Genomic DNA, 18,102 nt, shown 5'->3' with positions numbered 1-18,102 from the left:
CATGTTTCAGGACTTGTTTTGGGCAGCAGTATAGTGCTGAACTGTTGGATGGTTATTTAAAGCTTAGTTTCATCATAGTGCACAATAGTGTTGAGCAATGTCCTGATTAAATTATTAATGTGGCAGACATCATTGATATGTGAGGCATTTACCATGTTAATCATGACTGTTGTCATTTAATTCAGATCACAAGTGTGAGACAACAGGAAGACGTAATCAGGAAGCCATCACCGCAGTGGCATCTCACATGTAAACCCTGTGCAATAGTGCTGTCGTTATGAAAAGGATTTCACGTTTTAACCACTTTAATACAGCGTTTGCCATGAAATAAGACCAAGAGATTCTGTTGATATGTAGTCATCAAATGCCACTGAATCAACATTAACTCAAAGAAGAGACTTTTACAATTTCATACATTGCAGATTTTTCTTTAATTGTGTCATCAAGGTGTTTAGACATCATCATCACATAAATCTGAACTTGTGATACCTTCAAATACAACATCGTTGAGAGTTTAACGGTAACAGAGCTAACACCTCCTCTGGTTGCATCCTCAGGGAGGCCGTAAACAGCAGCTGGTCAGCCAATCAGGGGGATTCGGCCAGCTCCAGCGATGAGACGTCTTCAGCCAATGGCGACAGTCTGTTCTCCATGTTTTCTGGGCCGGACCTCGTAGCGGCGGTTAAACAAAGGAGGTAAGTCTCAAACTCATCCACCGGCTTGGATTTGTCTCATCAATTTCAGTCAGCCAGATTTTACTGTCAATTGTTTGATAATTATCAGTGCGGTGTGAACGTTGCCTACATTCACACCGCACTGATAATTATCTTTTTCTTTTGTTGATATTCCACACTCACACACAAAACTAAGTAGAGATCTTTTTCCCCCATCCCTTTTATACTACACACTTGTTGAGGGTTATTGCGTAGAAGAAGATGTGCCAGCTCGGCTGTGTGAGAAATACTCTAGCTGTACAGTATGTGAATGCTAACAAGGTTCAGTGATCTCATAATAAATATCTCTGATCTCAGAAAACACAGCTGTGGTGAGCCGGAGGTGTGCACCCTGCCCTCACCACCACTCCATCACATCGTGGATGATAACCAGGTAAAGTATGAACTGTATAGTATGTGAATGGAGCTTATTTTTTAACCAGTGTTGACACTTTGCAAACTACTCGTGGGAATTTTTTTTTTTTTTTTTTTTTAAATGCTATTAGCTTTTTTTGCCATCAAGGAAACATCAGACTTAGTTATACATTAAACAGCACCAGTGAGTTTGGCATTGGGAATCAATTTTTGGTCCTAATTTAATGGGATTGGTAAGGTCTTGTTGTGATGAAAAAAGTCATAGTATAGTATGTCATAAAAAAGTTATAGTATAGTGTGTCAAAATAAAAGTTACAGTATGTCAAAATAAAAGTCATAGTATAGTATTTCGGTTATTGACCTTTTCAACCTTGCTGTTCCACAGGACAGCAAAACTAAAACCTGGCCTCCCAAAGCGCCATGGCAGCACTCCACCCACACCAACACCATGCCCAATCCCAGCTCTTCCTTGTACCAGATGAACATCCCTCCTTCCTCCCAGTGGAGCGACTCCATGCAGATGCTGCAGTCTCCCGTGTGGTCCACTGCCAGCGACTGCTCCCCCTCCACCGGCATCTCCTCTGGTTTCCCCTTCACCCAGCAGCAGCAGCAGCAACAACAACAGCAGCAGCAGCAACAACAACACAAACCCATGACCAAGGGCTTTAAATCCTTCCCCCTCAAACACGAGCACAGGCCCTCCTACCTTCACCAGTACTGATCGCAGTCTGATGCGAACGAGTCCGCGGTGAAGTGCCACTGAGGGCCTGTAGCTCCGTTAGATGAGCCACTGAGTGGGCTGAGCTGCAGCCATCACAGTCCACACACCCACTGAATTGGAAGATTTCAAAGCCCCAGAGGCAAAATTAAGTATACACACTGGCTCAACATTTTTGTATCTATATTTTTCCATGTCAAACATCCCCATTTGAAAAGGAGACGTATTTTGAAGTTTTTTGAACTGCCATGTTTTAAACTACGACAGGTGCATGCGTCATGCTGGCAGCAGTTAGCCTAGCGGTCGTTTCTCTGTCTGTCGAGCTGACGTCTCCTCAGACAAGAGCTGGAGACGTGCACGGCCGTCACCCACTCGCTTCTGCAGCTGAACGCGTGTGTGTGTAAAAGAGGGGGGATTACAAGGGGGGGTGGGGGGGCAGGGGCTTGAATTGCTCTCATTTTGCCCATAATAAATATACTGTGTCTACATAGCTGTAACTGCCAAATCTCACGCAAGATGACTCAGAATACAGCTACCATCTACTGTTTCATAGCTTGTAAAATACTGAAGTTGAAATATAAATATTTAGTTCTTTTTATTAAGAGGCTTTGAGCAGGCTCAGCATAAATATAGTAAGTCACTGCAGAGGTGTAATTTGAGAGAAATACACTACTTTTTCAACAACTGACCAGAGTTAAGAATTATAGCAGCAACTATGTGCCATGTTGGTATCGATAGCACTTGCAGGATATTATTTCCAACCAAAGCGTTGTTCAGATGAATGGTGCTGAAGAGATAAGATAACGATTAACAGTGAAGTTACACGCCCTATTGGATGAGAGCATTAGGGAACACCTTCACACCCAGAAGCGCATTCATTTCCTCCGCTCTAATTGGCAGTTGTTTGCTCCAGATTGACACTAACTCCCATGAACCTAACTTTTTCTTTTGTTTAATAATACAATATTTTTCTTGTACAATTATTGACAGTATTAATCTTATTTTTGTATTTTCTTACATGTTATACCATTACTGTATGTTAGTATTCTTGTAGGCATATTACATAAAACATTATTTTCCACCTCCCAATATGTGAAAAAGCACATTTTTTTCCTACAGAGTTGAACTACACCATCTATCTATAAAGGTTACCAAATATGCCATGCTAAACACTAAAACATTGTGTGATGAGGGTGTTTTTCGAGGCCCTTGTTTCTTCGGTTTCTATGGCAGTGGGCTGTATTTAAAAGCCCAGAATGTTATCTTTTTGTGATGTTTGCGGATGCCAATGTTGCCTGTATTTATGAAATGACACCATGTTTTCAGAAAACTAACATACTTAACATGTTTACAGAGAATTGTTTGCTGTATATACATATAAATATATATCTTTTTATAGTTAATGTGCTTTGCACAATCAAGATATAGGGTTTGTTGCTTTTTGTCTGTGTTATCTCCCTAACTGTTGCAGCCTTTTTTTAAAGACATCATTTACAGACCTTGGACTGTAACTGTTAGCTTCTCAGCTGTGTCAAATGGTTTACTAGTGGCTTCTACAAAATAAAATAAAAATAATAATAAAAACATGTTGCCCTGATAAAAGATATGAAGGGGGACTGCTTGGCTTATGTTGCTTATTGTTCTCTTGAGCTGGCAACTGAATCTTTCCAAGTGTACCAGCAATGCAAAAAATGAATAAAAATGACTAGCAATTCAAAATGCTGTCTTTGTAGTTTTTTTCTTTGCTGAAGAGTCGCACACTGTTCTCTTTTCATTTTATGTTCAAACTCTCCTTAGCTCCTGCTGGAAACATTACCGATACAATGTGGTCTCTGAACTGAAGTGATTTCACAAACTGACACCAAGAACTTTTTGAAAAATAGAATATATTTCTGTAATGTACAACACATACTAAAAAAAAAAGACATTTTGAAATCACAAATTTTCTTCCACATAACAGACATTCAATGTAGCCTTACTGGACTGGAGCACTAGCGATCCCAGTATGGGTAACATTAAACAATAGTTATAATAAATACATTTTCTTGTGATGCAAAATCAGTAACAAACAACATTAATGTGAAAGAGTTGACACCCCATCCAGACTCCACAGCCATCATCGCGTCCCACCGTGCCCATTCAGAGTTGGTGTTGAGGCTGAGGTTTCATTAGGTGTAGACTAGAAACAGAAACAAAAACAAGAGTATATTAGGAATAAGCAACTAGTCAACAGAACACTACCGATACTATTAAGATAAGATATTCCTTAATTAGTCCGGCAGTGGGGAAATTTGCAGTGTACAGCAACTAAGAGGATAGTGCAAAAAACAAGATGCATCAGCTAACACAGTAAAAAAGAGCTAAACAAAGTATAACAAAATATGAACCATTTAAATAGAAGGAAGTATAAAAATAGGAGCAGTATATACTGTATTGACAATAAACAGACTATTGACAAAATTGCACAAGTGGAAAATGAAATGAAATTCCACCTGAAAATATCAGGTTATTGTCAGTTGTTGGTGTGTAAGTGTAAGTGGTCTACTGGGAGCAGTGCTGGTTGTGTGTTACATGTGAATTGTGAGGTTTTGTCTTTACATTTGAGGAAGGAGGCATGTTGTCTGGGCTGGCATCAGCTATGGTGGCCAGATAGACGATGTTGCGGTGCAGGATCTGTTGGTATCTGTTGGAAAAGAAGAGAAACAGCAGCTGATAAGTACCCATTAGAAAAGATACACAACTCACAACAGTGCTCAGACACATGCTAACCATGGATGTGATGCTAACAACCACTGCATGTCTATTTTAACCATCAGGTACTGATGGGTTGTTTAGACTTACTGTACACACTCCACTGCTCGTCCTTTCTGCATGTATTCAGTGATGCATCTTATTAACTGGTCGTTTTCATCCAGCAGCTGAGAAACACAGAACAAACACATGAACTCATGTTGCTAACAGACAGTAGCTGATGATGTTAGCATGAGTTAGCCTCCTTTAGAAACTGAGTTCAACACCAAACATCTTCACTAAGTACAGCATTAAATAATCTCCTTAATGTCTTACCCTCTGTATGGTGTCTTGGTTAATTTTCGCCTTTCCTCGTAGCTTCTTTGGCACAAACACAATAGACATGTTGGTGTAGTTTGGAGGTTTGTGTTGTCTGCAGCAGAGCGCCACTTCTTCTTCTTCCTTCTTCCTTCGTTTTCTTCTTCTATTGTTTTGATCGACGGCCGCGTCGTTCTTGTTGTACTAGCGCCATCTAGTGGACAGCTGCAGTATAGCATCCTGATAGATAGAGAGATAGATGTTTATATAGACAGACATCTGTATAGATCTCTATATATATAGATCTATAGATCTATAGATATATCTATAGATCTATAGATCTATCTATATATATATATTATATGTTAAGATGAGGAGCACCTTCAGCCACAGACTCATCCCTCCTCGGCACAACACAAAGCTCCTGGGTCAGTCCTTCATGCTGGTAGCCATCAGGCTCCACAACCAAGGCTGACCCCCATATGACAACTATTAGGACTTTTAAGAAATTTAAACATGCACTATCTACCTTTTAACATGCACTATCTGGCGCACTTTACACTCACTTTACACTATACATCCTATTTACCACTTTATTGCTGACTGCACATATGTACATATTACATTTATTTATTGCACATTCTACATTTATTTATTGACGGACTGTACACACTATGTTCACCCATTCACTCTGTATCTTTTATATCTCTATTATTGTCTTTATAATTTTTGTATACCTTTACCTCTCCTGTGTTTCACTCTGTTTGCTGATGTTGCTGCTTTGACACCTGAATTTCCCTCCGGGGATTAATAAAGGTTCATCTTATCTTATCTTATCTTATCTTATCTTATCTTATATCTCTATCTAGATATATCTAGATAGATATATAGATATATCTAGATATAGATATAAATAGATATATAGATAGATGTACTTTATTGATCCCAAATTGGGAAATTATTGTGCTACAGCAGCAGGTTATCCAAATAATGCAATATATCCAAAGAATACAAAATATAAAGAATATTGGAATACACTATAAATATACTTGACTACAACTAGAATAAAAATCTAAATATAGTTGGTTATTCTATGTTAATAATTTAGATTTCTTTTTACTGTGTGCAATAACATACATTAGCAAAGTGTGCAAGTTAGAGTGTTTTATACAACACAAATATGCAAAATAAATATACAACATGTATATACAAATATACAACAATATAAATATACAACACAACAGGTTCCATAGACGGCCACACAATCAATAATATTTGTTAGAAAGTGTTTCATGTCCGCCTTTATCCTGATGAGCTCTGAGAGGAGCCACAGGCTCACCTGTGCTGTTCAGAGTCAACTAGGCTCAGGTGAGTCCAATCAGAACACAATCAGGACTCCTATAAGTAGGAGGGGAGGAGAAGAACATTTCTCTGTTTGCCCTGCTGGCTACCAGCCAGACTGGTCCTGTCTTCACTGTGCCTCTTTGAAAATCCACTGCTCAAAAAGAATTAAGGGAACACTTAATCATTACAGTGTAACACCAAGTCAGTTAAACTTCAGGGATATCAATCTGTCCTTTTAGGAAGCACAGGTGATTGTGAATCACTTTCACCTGCTTTGGTGCAAAGGAAAGTGACAACAGGTGCAATGGAGAGGCAACAGCAAGACAACCCCCACACAGGGAATGGTTTTGCAGGAGGGCTGGACAGGGCCGTAGAAGGGCATCAACCCAGCAGCAGGTCTGGTATCTGCTCCTTTGTGCGAGGAGGAACAGGAGGAGCACTGCCAGAGCCCTACAAAATGACCTCCAGCAGGCTACTGGTGTGCATGTTTCTGACCAAACTGTCAGAAACAGACTCCATGAGGTCCTGACGTCCTCTAGTTGGACCTGTGCTCACAGAACACCAAAATTGGCAGTTCCTCCATTGGCAGGTTCACACTGAGCACATGTGACAGGCGTGAAAGAGTCTGGAGACACCGTGGTGAACGTTATGATGCCTGTAACATCATCCAGCATGACCGGTTTGGCGGTGGGTCAGTGATGGGGAGGCATATCCCCGGAGGGTCGCACAGACCTCCATGTCATCATAGCCAATGGTACCCTGACTGCTGTTAGTTACCGGGATGAAATCCTCAGAGCGATTGTCAGACCGTAAGCCATTGACTGTCCCTCACGTTCCCCTGACCTAAATCCAATTCAAGTCACATGAGTTGCCGTGATGAAATTCACGCAAGTTGGATCAGCCTGTGATTTCAATTCTTTTACTTTGATTTTCGGTGTGATTTTGAATGGAGCCCTCAATGGGTTGATGATTTTAGTTTCCATTGACTGTTGTTACATCATTTTGTTCTAAACAAATTATACAATGTACATCAGTAAAGATTTTCAACTTGAATAATTCGTTCAGATATCTGATGTGTGATTTAAGTGTCCCCTTATTTTTATGAGCAGTGTATTATCCAGAGACCCTCACAGGTACTGCATTTAAATCATAACATGGCAAACTCAAGTCCAACAGCCAACAACAGCTGTCAGCGTGTCAGTGTGCTGATTGTCTATGACTTGCCCCAAACTGCATGTGATTATCATAAAGTGGGCATGTCTGTAAAGGGGAGACTCGTGGGTACCCATAGAACCCATTTTCATTCACATATCTTGAGGTCAGAGGTCAAGGGACCCCTTTGAAAATGACCAAAATTTAGCGCAAGTTTGTGGCGTTATTTAACCTCATTCGCAACAAGTAACATGATTGGTACCAACCGGTAAAACTGAGCTTGCTAGAACCTCCGAAAGATAGACTGCATTAATGTGTTAAAGGAATTAGTAGCGTTAAAACAAATGTGTTGATACGTTAACTTTGACAGCCCTAATTTAAAGCAATGTCTTCTCTACCTGCTGAAGGCCAATGTGTGATCGCACTCCCATTATAAAACAACATATTTCAATAACTTTTATAATAAACACAAATACAAGGGTATTATTTAAAGGGAAGACTCAGAGAGATATACACTACAAAAGTAGCATTACTGTGAAAATTCAGGAACGTGCATTAAAAAATAAAACATCAAGAGACATGGATATTGTTCAACTCTTTATTTTAGGTAAAAACTCAACTTTGCTGATATTCCCATGAAAACAATTCCTGGTTTACAATTCCAGTGACTGGAAGGAGTAACAAACATATGAAAACATGTCAGTTTGTAATAGTTCCGTAATACTTTTTGCCTCAAATTCAATCTTGCTGGTTATTGCGAAAAAGCCCGTATGAAGTGATGGTTCCTACGGCTATCATGCAGTGATCAGCGAATCTGTGCAATATCCAGCTAAACAGCACATTTTCACCTGAGCTGCTTTGTTTTAAACAACCACGGCTACTGAGAAAGATCGAGCCTCGCCTTGTAGTGCTATCAATACTTTTGTCGACTTTTTAAGTTAAAGGGAGAGCTGTAAAAATTTCTGAAGGCACTCCCTTAAGTACTAACAAATCAGAGCCAAAAAGAAAACTATCGCCCCTCCAACACACTGGCACCACATCCAGGTCATGTCCCTTTGTTCACAAGTCGGTAAGAATAAAAAAAAAGAAATTCACTCCAGAGAACAATCCCATTGACAACAATGCAACAAGAGGAGCTACAAACAAGCCAGAGGGCTGATATTGATCAGAGATTATGAACATACGTTTTGAGACATCATTCAAATCATATACAAGGTTTCCCATTTTCTGTAAACAATCCTTACGACACTGCAAGCAGTTTTGCAGCGCAAACAGCTGATAGTGGAAAAAACAAACTAAGACAATTCAAAGGATGCTGATAACAAAAAGAACATGCGTTAACAGGTGGCTCAGTATGTTTTGGATACAAAGGTAGATTTAACAGGTACTAAAATGAGAAAACATGTACTTATAGACTGACAATTAGTTTTTTATCTCAACCAAATGCTCATTCTTTTTGGCAAAATAGCGGAGCATCTTTTATCCAAATCTAACTTGTTCAAAGTCATTCTGACTGCAGGTTTTTAACTGAATACACTAAAGGCTTTCTTTTCCTAAGAGCTTCTAAAGGCATTAATAGTAATGGATGTTCCTCTTTCACAGACACAAATCATGGGAATGCTCTTTGTTTCGTCAACTATATAAAAACAGCCCCGGTCAAAGAAATCTACAGTCAACAAAATGCTTCTAAAGCTAATGCTGTAAACCCCATCATTCAAATGGCTGGTTCCTATTGATTGCCTGCATTAGGCTGCCACGAACATATAAAGCAGAAACGGAATTCACCTGATGTGGGAGGTTTGAGGGGGTCAAAGTAAGATCTACGCAATTCTAAATACTGAATGAACATTTCTAAAAACTACAAGTGAGTCTGTCTGGCGAGCCACAATATGCTGGGGGGGGCGCCAAGCAGAAGAAGAAGAGCTAGATATACATTCATTCATTACAATATTCAGTTCAGATTTAGTTTCTTTCAACTGGCTTTAATCTCACTACTTCATTGAAATTGAATGGATGTCCCAAAAAAAGAAAAAGAGAAAATCCTGCAAACTGGGTAAAAATACTGAACACATGGCAACCAAACTAAGTAAGTCTGAACAGAGAAAAATACGGTGCAACAGGCAATGAATGCAGTGGTGCCAACATACGTCACAAGATCAAAAACTGAACGGAAATAGAAAATAAAGCTATCGATCACATGAACCGTGATCCACTCACAGTATTCAGTGGGCTTTTCTGCATACAGCTCTCAATATCAAAGACAACTCCAGTAAGAAATTAACTTGATTGATGCAAAAATACAGACTTACTCCAAAGCAAGGTATTTACACACGTTCTCGTCCATCTGGTGACTGGTTTATCAAACTAAATGTCTGGGCCAAAAAACAAACAAAAAAAGCCTAACTCTCGAAGTGGAGAAAAGGGAGCTGCACTCTCACCCCCCCGCCATTGTAAAGCAGTCGACCCCGGTGCTGGTGACTGAGAGGATGACGTCATTCTTTCTGTCAAAATGTTGAGACCAAAGAATTTCTTCAACAGGAATAATTTCATGATGAGGGGCTACAATTCTTTGAGGATCCAGTGCTGCAGTACTACGCAGCCACCTTGTTGTCCTTCTGGAAAACAAATAAACAAAAGTTTAGAACGGCCATAAATATGTCTCCTTTTTCTACATACTGCACTTTCATAATATGTTTTTGTGACATCCGAACTCATAAAGCTGATAGACTCACCCTGTATTCAAAATCAGAGAAATCCCGGCCTCCTCTGCCACCTCTGAATCCGCCTCCCCTGAAACCGGGTGGAGGACCACGGGGTGGCGCGAAGGAACCTCTGCTAAGCGGTCGCCCTCGGCCTCCGCGGGGCCCCATGAAGCCTCGGCCGCGGAAACCTCCTCTTCCTCGATTGTGCCTCAGAGGGATGCCGAATGTCTCGGAATTCATTCGTCTCTCTTCTGCCCAAGTTGTCCTTCGCTCCCTGACACACAAAGACCGATCAGGGTCCATCTTTTCAACATACCTCATCAAAACAATGATACATACAAAGGGAGGCCCCATAGGCTGAAATCCTCATTTTGGCTCTCAATTTGAACATATTATGCAAAACTGTATTTCAGTATTTAAGATACGTACAACTCTCAGAAACAACTACAAATTGGTCTATCACTATGAAACCTGAGGTGCCTCCCTCAACACAGCTTAGAAAATATGCAACTTACCTTGAATATCCTCTGTCACCCCCTTTACTGAAAGAGAGAAAAACAAGAGTACTTTAGTGGATTAATGGAGTACAATTCCCATGTTTAAATACATAAATGCATTATAGTGAGTTTAGGGAATATTTCACAAAGATACCGTTCAGACTGACAATAACACTGTCAAACAGAGCCCCCTGATTTGTTTCAATAAAGCTCTGACTTAACTTTTGTTGCAGAGCCCTACGTGTTGGCCAATCACAAGTGAAAAGCCAGGTCCAGTTAGAATGATATTTAGGGGCAAATAATGTGCCACTTCTACTGTTTAACTCATCAAGTCTGATGAGCCTTCAAACTGGACTACCTGGTTCGTATTTTATCTTTTTTATTGCCAACTGCACCTACACAGACCATTGCATTTTTTTTTTAAGCATTGCCATTATAAGTGTGAACACAGCCTTAAGCGTTAGCAGTTGGCATCAGAATTCCTACTATCAGAATAGAGTCCTATAATCGAACAACAATTAAAACTGTGGACATACTGACGTACCTTAAATCATTGTCAGACAGGTTATCAAAGAAGGACTTGGTCTTGTCGTAGTAAGTGTTTGCACACGCAGCCTCCTCCTCCTCAGTGGTCCCCTCATTGGCTGGATGCTCTGACTCAGCAGCTTCTTCTCCATTCTGTGGTTTTTCAGTCTTGTCATCTGTGGTTATGTTGGAAGAAATTTTGTAAGACATTAAAATAATGTAAAGACAGTTACCTAAGAACAATAAGGTGATCATCCGGGCTGGGAAAAGACCTACAAATATATGGCTATAGTATGGCTACAGACCATTACATCAAAGATCCCAAAACTCTAGTATATTTGGGTCCATCTCAGCGCATTATTACAAACATCTTATTTCTAACATTGATGTATTTCTGGCTGCAAAACTGTTTTCTTGGGATTTCACTGGTGAAAATGGTGATATTGAAACAGTCTTGCACTTTAAAAATACTAATAACTGCACCTGTCGCATTTGGCTTTTTGAAGCGATGATTCACTTCCACATTTTGGATGATACGCGCTATCTCAACCAGTGCATCTGTGTTTTACACCATAAGGCCAATGTAACTGCTGAAATTTGTCCAGCACTTGTGAGAAAATGTCAATCTGAGCCAATGTATAAGCTGAAGAAAGACATTTTTCCCTTTTAACTTCTTGGACTCAAGTGTGTTGAAGCCATCCGTACCTCTCAGTTTGAGCTTATTCTGGAGCTCTTTGTCAATCTCATCTTTGTTGAACTGGGCGTTGGCAGTCTCAAAGTCAAAGTCTTCTTCAAACTTCATGGCGCCATCCCTACGTACGTTAACTCTGCCTCTGCTGCGGTTTCCTCTTCCACGGCCACGGCGGTTGGACTGAGCGCCAGCTGAAAAATAACAGGGAAAAAATGAAATCCAGCAATGCTCCAACCAGCAACACCTAGGCCTAGTGGGACAGTGTTACGCTAGCTTTACACTACAGCACAATGTAATTAAAATTAAACCTTTGAGATGTAAGTGCTTTAATTTGAGGATGTTAACATCCACCTCAAATAAACAGTGTAGGAACTGCAGCCATTTCAATAAGTCATCCCCCAATAGGTGCCAAAATAATGGAACAAGTTAAACTAAAGGAAAACAGTAGGGTCATCAAAATGTAATATTTGGTTGCAAATCTTCTGTTGCAGTCAGCAACTGGCTGCAGTCTACAGCCCATAGACATCAGAAGACGCCAGGTGGCTTCCCTGATAATGTTCGGCCAGACCTGTAAGTGCACCTTTACAACCCCAAACACCTTTAAAGCTGATTGTCAGCATTTTAACATCATTGTTCCATCAGATTCAATCCAAAATGTTCGACCACAGAAACAGAAAAGGGAAAAACACAACATTGTCCCAATAAGTTTTGATTGCGCGGTAGATACCTGAGGTGATGGAATGAAAATGAAATACTAAGATAGATTAGTAAACATTAAAGAAGACTTAATAAAAATGATGATTTTCTTGTGTGAACAATCAGACATATTTTCAGGGGAAAACAAATGACTATAACTGACCACTAGTAATACAACTAATGAAAACAAACATATTAGTGGATGTAATTAAGTGTGTTGATGGGTATTATTAAGTAAAAGGTGCCAAACTACTTACCAGCTTGATGCCTGTTAGGATCTCGGTTTTCAAGAGCACCATGTTCATGATGTACATGATGATCTGGCTGTGACACCCTCTGAACCTCAGGAGCTGAATAGCAAAAGACACCATTTACCATCAATTGAACTCAAGGTAAAGTGGTAAGGCTCTAACAAAGCACTACTTGATAAAATATACATTAAGACTTCTTCAGACATTGCATAGATTCAGCATACCTCTCCTCTGCTCCAGGAGGTCTGGGGGCTTCTGGCTGCCAACGGTGGAGCTGGTGGGTCTGGGAGCTGCCGCCCCCATCTGACTCCTTTGGCCTACAGGTGCAGGTGGTGCTGGGGCAGCTGATGGTGGGGCCTGCACTGCCTGCTCCAAGCTGGGACGTTTTGTTAGAGTCTCCAGCTGGGGACTGGTGCGCCCTGCAGAAAACAGCAAAGTGAGATTCATATATGATTTTCTTAAAAGCAGGGGCAGCGTAGTTTATCTTGCTGCAGCTGACAGAGGCAGTGACAGTTTAGGGATACGTTCTGTCACTGCTGTCTGCGATGCATCATAAGAATCGAGAAATTTCCACACCTCTACTGGGAACCCATACAGTGAATAGACACTTATTTTGAACAAGAACTACTCCGTACCTCCTGCTACAGCAGATGCAAACTGCTGAGCTACAAGTGGTGGAACACCAAACTGGCTGTATGGTGGGACAGGGGCCTTGCTGAGTGCAGCATAGGGCCCAACCGACGGGAATGATGGTCCTGCTGCAGAACTGGTGGTTCCAAGTGACGACTAGAAAAACAAATACACAGTCAATTGAAAAAACAGCACTATCACATAAATTCAGATAATAAACATATGTTTTTATCCATTCCTTTCATACCACTGACAGGGATAAAATCATCATCCACAAGACATGAAAATGCCATTGTAGTTCTGAAACTCAATTACTAAAAAGACTTGTTGTATTCACCATTTCTACTGCTATTCACCAATTTCATGAAAAAAGCTAATGTATTCAGTCAGCCTCATCGACATGTAAGACAGTTTATGATTATTGACAACAAGAAAGCAGAAATGATAAACAAGCTGTAAATGGAAGGAATTGAATTCATCCCATTTTGACACATGGAGCTGGAGGAGTTGTTATTTTAACCACATTATGGTACTACTTTGGTCTCAGCAAAAAGCCAACTTCTCTGTAAAAGGTAAGTGTTGAAGTCCTCAGTGTTTATGCAATCATTTTTTTGGACCATCAGAATCTAGGTTCAGTTGTGGAACTATGTTGTTAGTTCAAATTGTTATTAGGGCAAAGTGATTTTGACTTTAAATGCAATTTATGAGCTAAAATGTGACCAACTATGTTCTTAACCCATTTCTTATCTTGCTTGTTTCTTCTTAACATGAGAAGCACAGGTGTAATCAATGACAATCAGTGATGGCTTAATGCCATTTCAGTGAGCCGGTTTTAAAGCACTGGCACGCGAGACTTTAACGAGATGGAGCCATAATTAATGTTATTAAATGCACCTGTGCCTTTCCTGCTGTGACAATTCAAAATATGTGTGACCTGTTTGAGCCTGAGCAGGTAATGATTTGATTTTCATAACAGTAGTATTTTGACAATGTTCTCAAATTGAGATATTGTGGTTTGGAGTAAGTTCTCATGTCTAAATTATTAATTATGAAAATCTGTCACTGTGTGAGATCTTAATTACCTGACAGCATTTTTTAAAACTGCAGCAATCTTTCTAATAAAGAAAAAAACACAATACTAATTTAAACTGCAGTAATAAGTATGTCCATGTTGCCCATCTGTACGCTTTTGCACAGATTTTAAAGTTTGATTAACAACAGTGAACATATTTGGGAAAGTTCATGGACTTGCCAAATTGAAAGAATACGCCATTTTCACAGCAGACATTTTGAGTTGTCATTGTAGGTGCACAGGTGTTACTAATAACAGTAAATGATGATTTTCTTCTACCCAGGTGTCCCAGTAAGCCGTGACAGTGAGCCAGTATGCACAATGTATGAAATCAGCTTTCCTATGAGTGGTATGTGACAAACTGCCACACATGCAGCCATGTTATAGTAGAAGAATGCATATAAATCAACTTACCTGAACTATAGCGGGGTCCTGAGGCAGGGAGCTAGTGGCTTTGGGTGGCTCACATACTGTTAGGTCTTTTATATCACTTCCTCTGAAGATGATGTACTCGAACACTTCTTCCCGAGGTGGAACAGGCCTGTCAGTGGGCCGGTCTTCAGTGCCAAAAGAGCGAACTGTTGGGGGGAAAAAAAAAAAAAAAAAAAAAAAAAAAAAAAAAAAAAATCACAGAATAATTCAAATGACTTAACACTATTAAGTAGCTTCCTGTGTAGGTCCTTGCACTGGACAATATATCCACATTTAAAAGGCATTGTCTATCACAGGAGAGATACAGTGTAGTTTTTAATGCTATGAATAGTGATTAACAATTTTATTGTTATTTTCATTTCTTCAAAGAAATGTTCACAGCTCAAGAAAAAAAAAGAGTTAGGTTTATTTTCCTTTTTTTTTGACCAGATATCAGGCATCCAACAATACAAAGTGACTTTTATAGAATCAACTATTACTTTAATTAACACTATTAATCTTTTTTTATTAGACTTAGTAGCTTCCTGTGTAGGTCCTGATCAGATATCAGGCATCCAACAAATCAATAACGCCAAAGTGACTTTTAAAGAATCAACTATAAGTTTAATTAAGAAATTGACAGGTAATCTGTCAGGTGTGTAGGTTTAAGGCTTCACATTAGGTCGTTATCAGAGTTCGCTTAACACAGTATAACGACTTAAATATAGTGATGAACAATTATTTTCATCATTTCAAAGAAATGTTCAAAGTTCAAGAGCAAAAAATTTGTTAGCCTTAGTTTTTTTTCCTGACCAGATATCAGGCATCCAAAAATACAATGCAATAACCAAACCAAAGTGACTTTTAAAGAGTCAACTATTAGTTTAATTAACAAATTGACAGGTAATCTGTCAGGTGTGTAGTTTTTAATACTATGAAAAGTGATGAACAATTTTATTGTTAAAATTCATCTCTTCAAAGAAATGTTCACAGTTAAAGAAAAAAAATGAGTTAGCCGTAGTAAGTTTATTTTTATTTTTTTCCCTGACCAGATATCAATGCAATAACCAAACCAAAGTGACTTTTAAAGAATAAACTATTAATTTAATAAACAAATTGACAGGTAATCTGTCAGGTGTGTAGGTTTAGGCTACACAGTATAAAGACTTAAGTATAACTCAGCTAATAACCCAGGATGAAAACTTTAATAAGGGATTGTCTATCACAGTGAGAGTGATACAGTGTAGTTTTTTTAATACTATGAATAGTGATGAACAATTTTATTGTTATTTTCATCTCTAAGAAGAAATGTTAGCCTTAGGTTAATTTTATTTAGTTTTAGGTTTTTTTTCCTGACCAGATATCAGGCATCCAACAATACAATGCAATAACCAAACCAAAGTGACTTTTAAAGAATTACTTGAATTAACATATTGACAGGTAATCTGTCAGGTGTGTAGGTTTAGGCTTCACATTAGGTGGTTATCAGAGTTCACTTTAACGGTATGCCACTTGGTATTCCCTCAATAAGGGCCACATATTTAATTACTATGAATAGTTATGAACAATTTTATTGTTATTTTCATCTCTTCAAAAAAAAATTCAAAGAAAGAAGATGAAGAAAACAAATTAAGAAAAAAAGGAGTTAGTCTTGGTAGGTTTATTTTCTTTTTTTGACCAGATATCAGGCATCCAACAAATCAATAACACCAAAGTGACTTTTAAAGAACCAACTATAAGTTTAATTAAGAAATTGACAGGTAATCTGTCAGGTGTGTAGGTTTAAGGCTTCACATTAGGTCGTTATCAGAGTTCGTTTAACACAGTATAAAGACTTAAATATAGTGATGAACAATTATTTTCATCATTTCAAAGAAATGTTCAAAGTTCAAGAACAAAAAAATAGTTAGCCTTAGTTTTTTTTCTTTTTTTTCTGACCAGATATCAGGCATCCAAAAATACAATAACCAAACCAAAGTGACTTTTAAAGAGTCAACCATTAGTTTAATTAACAAATTGACAGGTAATCTGTCAGGTGTGTAGTTTTTAAATACTATTAATAATGATGAACAATTTTATTGTTAAAATTCATCTCTTCAAAGAAATGTTCACAGTTAAAGAAAAAAAATGAGTTATGCCTTTGTAGGTTTATTTTCCTTTTTCAACAATACAATGAATAACCACACCAAAGTGACTTTAATAAACAAATTGACAGGTAATCTGTCAGGTGTGTAGGTTTAGGCTACACGTTAGGTTGTTATCAGAGTTCACTTAACACAGTATAAACACTTAAATATAACCCCTGATGAAAACTTTAATAAAGGATGACCCATAGTCACAAGATTTACTCTCTATAACACGGTATACCACTTGGTATTCCCTGAATAAGGGCCGAATAGCCCAAACACAAGGTAAACAAAGGACGCAGAGGGTTAACCAACAGCTCCACTAAGCTAGCTAACATTAGCTATAGCGAGCTAACATAGCTAACTGCGCTGACACTAACGTCCATCGTTTAACTCTTCTCTAATCGATGTTGCAACCTTTTTGAGTCCTGTACTCCACCCTTTGGTGAGTTAACTCACCTTTAGCGAGCGCCACGGTGGAGTTCTCCGTGTCGATGGTGTATAAGATGCCTTCATAGCGGATCTCGGCCTTGGAGATGAGGCTGATTTTGCTGCCGATGTACGGCGTCCCTCCTCCACTCATGTTGCTTCTCCTCTTCGTGCTCTTAACGCGCTTATCTAGACGGAATCTGACTCTGTCAAACGAGAGGGTCTGCTGCTGTGTTGTTGTTCAGATAGAGTAGGTTTAAGAGTAGTTAAAGTTGAGCTGTGAGTGTCAGAGTAAACGCCTCGCCTCGGTTTCACGACTGACTGCTGAACCACGACATGGCCGTCTTCATGTTTCTATCAGCCGCCGCGAAGCATGCTGGGAGAAAAGGCTGCGTCTCATTCCTGTAAAAAACCACCTCCTCTTCCTCCCAACTACTACCCTTTTCTTTTAAATGTTAAAGAGTGATGTGTACAGTATATGTATGTATATATAAATTAGATTTTATTTTATTTTATTGTTTTAAATTTTATTTATTTTACTTGTGTATAATATGTCTTTCCTGTATCTATACTGGCTTATTTTATATTAATATTAAGTTTATTAAGTTTCTTTGTTCCGAGAATGTTATTATTGGGAACATTTGTGAATGTTTGTTCTGTTGTTTCAAAATGAACAAAAAAATATAATATTGAAAAAGAAAAAACGAAAAAAAAGGAGTGAT

The 18,102-nt window shown here is 38.9% G+C and overlaps 3 protein-coding genes across 3 annotated transcripts in view; 1 reads left to right on the top strand and 2 right to left on the bottom strand.

The window, feature by feature from the left end:
- LOC119476970 (granule associated Rac and RHOG effector protein 1-like) overlaps positions 1-3,525 on the top strand; it is a 34,682-nt gene extending 31,157 nt beyond the window's left edge. The window contains exons 12-14 of the mRNA XM_037750697.1: positions 558-695; positions 1,032-1,107; positions 1,474-3,525. Of these exons, the coding sequence (XP_037606625.1) occupies positions 558-695; positions 1,032-1,107; positions 1,474-1,809 (550 nt within the window). The 3' untranslated portion in view covers positions 1,810-3,525. The remainder of the gene's footprint in view (positions 1-557; positions 696-1,031; positions 1,108-1,473) is intronic.
- Positions 3,526-3,675: 150 nt separating this feature from the next.
- Positions 3,676-5,035, bottom strand: ss18l2 (ss18, like 2). The gene is made up of 4 exons (XM_037750760.1): positions 4,873-5,035; positions 4,648-4,724; positions 4,405-4,489; positions 3,676-3,985 (listed from the first exon to the last, which is right to left on the bottom strand). The coding sequence occupies exons 1-4, from the start codon at positions 4,939-4,941 to the stop codon at positions 3,923-3,925; spliced, it is 294 nt and encodes a 97-aa protein (XP_037606688.1). The 5' UTR covers positions 4,942-5,035; the 3' UTR covers positions 3,676-3,922.
- A 2,899-nt stretch (positions 5,036-7,934) lies between these two features.
- Positions 7,935-17,755, bottom strand: lsm14ab (LSM14A mRNA processing body assembly factor b). Its single transcript, XM_037750753.1, has 10 exons — positions 17,411-17,755; positions 14,829-14,992; positions 13,348-13,498; positions 12,937-13,131; positions 12,719-12,811; positions 11,780-11,956; positions 11,094-11,250; positions 10,568-10,594; positions 10,083-10,326; positions 7,935-9,965 (listed from the first exon to the last, which is right to left on the bottom strand). The coding sequence occupies exons 1-10, from the start codon at positions 17,532-17,534 to the stop codon at positions 9,942-9,944; spliced, it is 1,356 nt and encodes a 451-aa protein (XP_037606681.1). The 5' UTR covers positions 17,535-17,755; the 3' UTR covers positions 7,935-9,941.
- Between the last annotated feature and the right edge of the window lie 347 nt (positions 17,756-18,102).

This window comes from Sebastes umbrosus, chromosome 2 (genome assembly GCF_015220745.1).
Source record: "Sebastes umbrosus isolate fSebUmb1 chromosome 2, fSebUmb1.pri, whole genome shotgun sequence".
Lineage (NCBI taxonomy): Eukaryota > Metazoa > Chordata > Actinopteri > Perciformes > Sebastidae > Sebastes > Sebastes umbrosus.
The sequence above is the reverse complement of the archived record's forward strand: the minus strand, read 5'-3'. Positions and strand labels throughout refer to the sequence as shown.